This window comes from Rhincodon typus, chromosome 40 (assembly GCF_021869965.1).
Source record: "Rhincodon typus isolate 14 chromosome 40, sRhiTyp1.1, whole genome shotgun sequence".
In the NCBI taxonomy this organism is placed as follows: Eukaryota; Metazoa; Chordata; class Chondrichthyes; order Orectolobiformes; family Rhincodontidae; genus Rhincodon; species Rhincodon typus.
The window spans coordinates 3,457,410-3,461,832 of record NC_063371.1 but is presented as its reverse complement, the minus strand read 5'-3'; the positions used below and the strand labels follow the sequence as shown (position 1 = coordinate 3,461,832).

General features: G+C 49.8%; 2 protein-coding genes across 6 annotated transcripts in view; one reads left to right on the top strand and one right to left on the bottom strand.

The window, feature by feature from the left end:
- Positions 1-4,423, bottom strand: part of LOC109924482 (phosphoglycerate mutase 2-like) — a 77,135-nt gene that overhangs the window by 18,969 nt on the left and 53,743 nt on the right. The gene's annotated exons all lie outside the window — the stretch shown is intronic.
- LOC109926081 (poly(ADP-ribose) glycohydrolase-like) overlaps positions 1-4,423 on the top strand; it is a 30,580-nt gene that overhangs the window by 14,510 nt on the left and 11,647 nt on the right. For 3 of the 5 annotated variants that reach the window (XM_048618734.1, XM_048618733.1, XM_048618731.1), the window contains exons 9-10: positions 436-499; positions 3,333-3,408. In XM_048618734.1, the coding sequence (XP_048474691.1) occupies positions 436-499; positions 3,333-3,408 (140 nt within the window). The remainder of the gene's footprint in view (positions 1-435; positions 500-3,332; positions 3,409-4,423) is intronic. The other 2 variants (XM_048618735.1, XM_048618732.1) reach the window with 1 other exon arrangement.

Sequence of the window (4,423 nt, the reverse complement as noted above, 5' to 3'; positions counted from 1 at the left end):
TACTGTCTGCCCCGTGGCCAACCACCAATTCTTAACTGGGGTGGAACCAGTTTCACTGTCTGATCCAAGGCATCCTGACCTTGGAGAGCAAATCTGTGCCCTGTGGGTTTGAGACAAAGGTTGGTATTTAGGTAAGAGTGAGTCAATTCTTCTCAGGCTTGAAGAAATAGATTTAGCAGCTGTGCCTGGCAGCGGGGGCATGGCGAGAGGTACCTACCAAGAGGCCTCCGGCTTTATTTTCCTCCCCTCAATTAAATTTTTTTTGTGCAGGCTCAATAAATGCCACAGTTCACACAGATGAACCAGCAACATGGTTCTCAGCCCTGTTGTTGGTTGCGGGGGGGGGTTTCTCAGAGCGTGCATCGTCATTAACAAAAATGAGTGGAAATCTTTTCCGGTCGCAATGATAAATCCCTATCTACTCCTTTCTGCCAGCAGTTCCCATCGGACTGGTGACTTTTCAAAGATGTTGCATTCCAGAATCCATCCAATGGAAGAGGTTAGTTCATTCAATGTTCTTCGAAATCACAGTATTTCTGCTTCGTTGATCTTTAACTCTCAGTCACACCCAAGATCTGTTTATATCACAGAATTACACGATCTTACAATAAAGGATATCAGCTAGTCTCAAGTTTTTTCTTCCCTCTGATTATTCATTTTTATTCAGGCATGTATCCAACTCCCTTTTGAAAGGTACCCTGAAATCTGCTTTTCCTGCCCTTTCAACTCAAAACGATGGTTTTAAGAAAAAAAAAGTTTGTCACGGTGGCTCAGTGGTCAGCACTGTTTCCTCATTGTACCCGGGGACCTGGGTTCGATTCCACCCTCGGGCGACTGTCTGTGTTAGGTTTACACGTTCTCCCTCTGTGTCCGCATGGGGCTTCTTCCCACAGTCCAAAGATGTGCAGGTTAGGGTGGGGATCAGCTGTGTTGAATTTCCCCACAGGGTCCAGGGATGTGCAGGTCGGGGTGGATTAGTTGTGGTTACAGGGATAGGATGGATGGATGGGTGGGGGAAAATGGGTCTGGGATGCTCTTCGGAGGGTTGGCGTGGATTTGATGGAAGCAGGGTATTGACCCACACTGTAGGGATTCTACTGACCTTTCTTTTGGTTCCTCTGCTGGGACTGGTGTTAAGGGGAATTGGATAACTAGGGCCTTGCAGAGATATTTAAACCAATTAGTGGAGGGACTAATGTTGATTGAAGAAGTCTGACAGGAAGAGATGAATCAGAATGACGTAGAATCCATACGAGTGGCTGTAAGAAGTAACAAAGGAGGGAAAAGTGCTGGTGAGTGTGTGTGAACAGTAGCTGTTCTGTAGGACAGAAGAGAATTGCAGTACACTTAATCAAAGGTGACTTTAAATCTTCACGTCAATTAGAATATTATGCTTGGCTCTCTTTGCCAATTTAAGAATTGATTGAGTGCATTTGGTGCCCTGGAATAACATGTTGTGAATCCAAGGCTTTTTGGATCCGACGCTCTGGATGAGTCAGGCTTAATTAATGATTTGAAGTGTAAAACATCCCCTCATGACCATAATTTGGCAGAATTTAGCATTCAGTTTGATAGTGAGAAACAACCCACGCTCAATTTGAAGCGGGGGTCATTACACAATCAATGTTAAGATTGCAGTTGGGACTCGGTAGGACTTGAGTATTGCTGGGAAAAAGGGGCACTTTGTCAGAGTTTTTCCATCTCGTACTCATTGGCAGTTAACTGTCAATCATTAACCGGTGTACTTTCCATGCAAAGCCTGCCCCAATCACAGTCCACTATCAAACCAACCAGTGCTTTTCCCCCTCGTGCAGGGTTTCTTCTGCAAATTGTCCTGAATAGTGTAAGATGAACAAACTACGACAGAATATGCCTTCCTCTTGCAATATTAAATTTGAATGTTAATCTTCCCTTAATCTTGAACACAAACAGAAGTTGCTGGAAAAGCTCAGCAGGTCTGGCAGGATCTGAGAAGAAAAAAATAAGAGTTAACATTTTGGTTCCGTGACCCTCTCAGAATTTCCCTTAATCTTATTAGTTTAATCTTAATTTTTCAGATTTTATTCACAATCCTACCTAAACTTTACATTTAATTGCACCTTACTAAATTCTTAATTTTAATTATAATGTTATTTTAATCCTGATTTTAATCTTAACCATCATTTTAAGATTTCAATATCAAAAGTGTGAAGGCTGTTGAGGGATGCAGTTTGGTGGGACCTCAGCACGGTGATAAAGTTTCTCAGCGATCTGCTGTTGCCTCATGGCTGAATTTTAGTGTAGAAGTGGGATAAAAGATCACAGAAACCAATTCAGTCACATTATGTTGAAGCAGCAGGGCAGGTAGTCTAACCTGAGTGTGTTTGTATCAGGTTCTCCCCTCTGTATCACCTGTTGCGTTCACGTTTGTAATGTGAACTACATTTAAGCTTGCAGGCTGAAATTTCATCCAACTCACCTCCTGGACTATCCCAAGTACTGTCCCATAAAACCATTAATTAGAATGAGTCAGTTCAGCCCATCAAATCCGTGTTGAGAGAGCCCAGATCTGAGCCTTATATCTGAACTCAATCATGGGACGTGGGCGTCGTGGCTCGTGGCCCTGTCCCACCTATTTGCCCCTTCAGGAGGTGGGGATGAGCCACCTTCTCGAACCGCTGCAGTCCATGTGGTGTAAGGGGCCCCCCTCCACCCCATTGTTAGGGAAGGAGTTCCAGGATTTTAACCCAGCCACACTGAAGGAACAGCCGATATATTTCCAAGGCGGGGATGGTAACGGGCTCAGAGAGGAGTTTCCATTATTACCTGCTTCTCCACTACCTCCAATCACAGCCCCCCTACCTCCCCGGCCAATCATTGAAACCCATCCCACCTCCCAGGCCCCTCCAATCACTGCCCACCCACCCCAAACTCTGTGGCTCCTCCAATCACAGCACCCCCCCCATCTCAGCCCCGCTACTGGCACCTCCCAATGGAGCCAGTGGCTAGTGAATGGGCCTCAACGTGCCACCACCTGCCTCCTTGTTGTTTGAGGAATCTGGTCCGTTTGCCAATGGGAAAGCCGGCGGTCAAGGCAATGGCAGGGTGGAATAATGGCCTCAATCCCAGGGTTGTGAGGTGGGTAGGCATCTGACGGCCATTCCCCCACCCCCCTTCCCTGTGACACCCACAAAGGAGTACGATCAGGGCCTGAGAATTCTCCGAGATGTGGGAGGGTTGGCGAATTTTCAATATTTATATTATTATCGTTGTGCCATCCCCTCACACATCACCCGCCCCCAGCACATTTCCCCCCCCCCCCCCCTCCTTACTGCCACTCTTGCCTGTTTCAGGTCCGAATACAAGCTGACCCAACTGACGGTCAAAACCGACGGAAGGATCGAGGAGGACGGACAAGGCATGCTGCAGGTAAGTCGGGTACGGGCACCAGGTAACGTGACGCCCCCCCCTCCCCCCCCTCCTCCCCTGGGGCCTGGAAGAGAAAAACCCTCCTTTTTTCCCACCCCCCCCCCCAAATTTTTTAAAAAAATATATAGTTTGTCCTCATCGGAAGCGAATAAATGTTGGACGGGCTGCCGCTTAGGGTTTGCCCACGGAGCAAAAGGACGCCGACTGTCAAAGTGGCGGTGGGGGGGTACCTGGGAGTTTGTCAGAGAGCCTTCCTCAGAAGCCAGGCCCTTCTCTCCAGCGGTGCTGCCGAGCTTTTCCAGCGACTTCTGTTGTCGTTCCTGATTTGCAGCACCCGCAGTTCTTTTGGGGTGGTTTCACTTAGCGTTCAGGAGAGCCGGGTTCGAATCCCGCCGCGGCACACGGTTCAATAAATGTCTGGCCTTGAAGGGGGTCTAGTGATGACCACGAACCCATTGTCATTTTCGGGGGGGGTGAGCCCAACTGGGTTCGCTAACATCCTGCAGGAAAGGAAACGGCCGTCCTTACCTGGATCCGGGCCTGTGCGCCACTCCAGCTCCTCCCGCAACAGCAACGACGTGGTTGACTCTTAACTGCCCTCTTTGGTTAGGGGGTAAGGGGCACGGGTTGGGGCAATACATTGCAGAGCCTGGCCCAGTGATGGCCTCATCCCGTTAAAAGAACCACTCTTACACCGTCCCTGCCTCGCTCCCCTCTATCCCGCTTTTCGGATGCTACTTAAAACCCACCAGTCGGCCTCGACTTCCCCGGGGTTGGGGGGGGGGGGGGGGTGTCGTCGCGAGCTGGCGCCACGCGACCGTAGCCGCTTCCCGCCGCAAATCCCGGGCGCGGATTGGCTCCCGCGCCTCCCACGTGACCCTCAGGCGGGAAAAGACAAGCGGCGAAGACGGACCGTTGGGCTCCTCGCGCCAATCACTCCTCCCCGCCGCCAATCCCCTCCTCCTACCTCCCTAACCCCCCATCGCCCCCCGCCAATCCCCTCCTCCTACCTCCC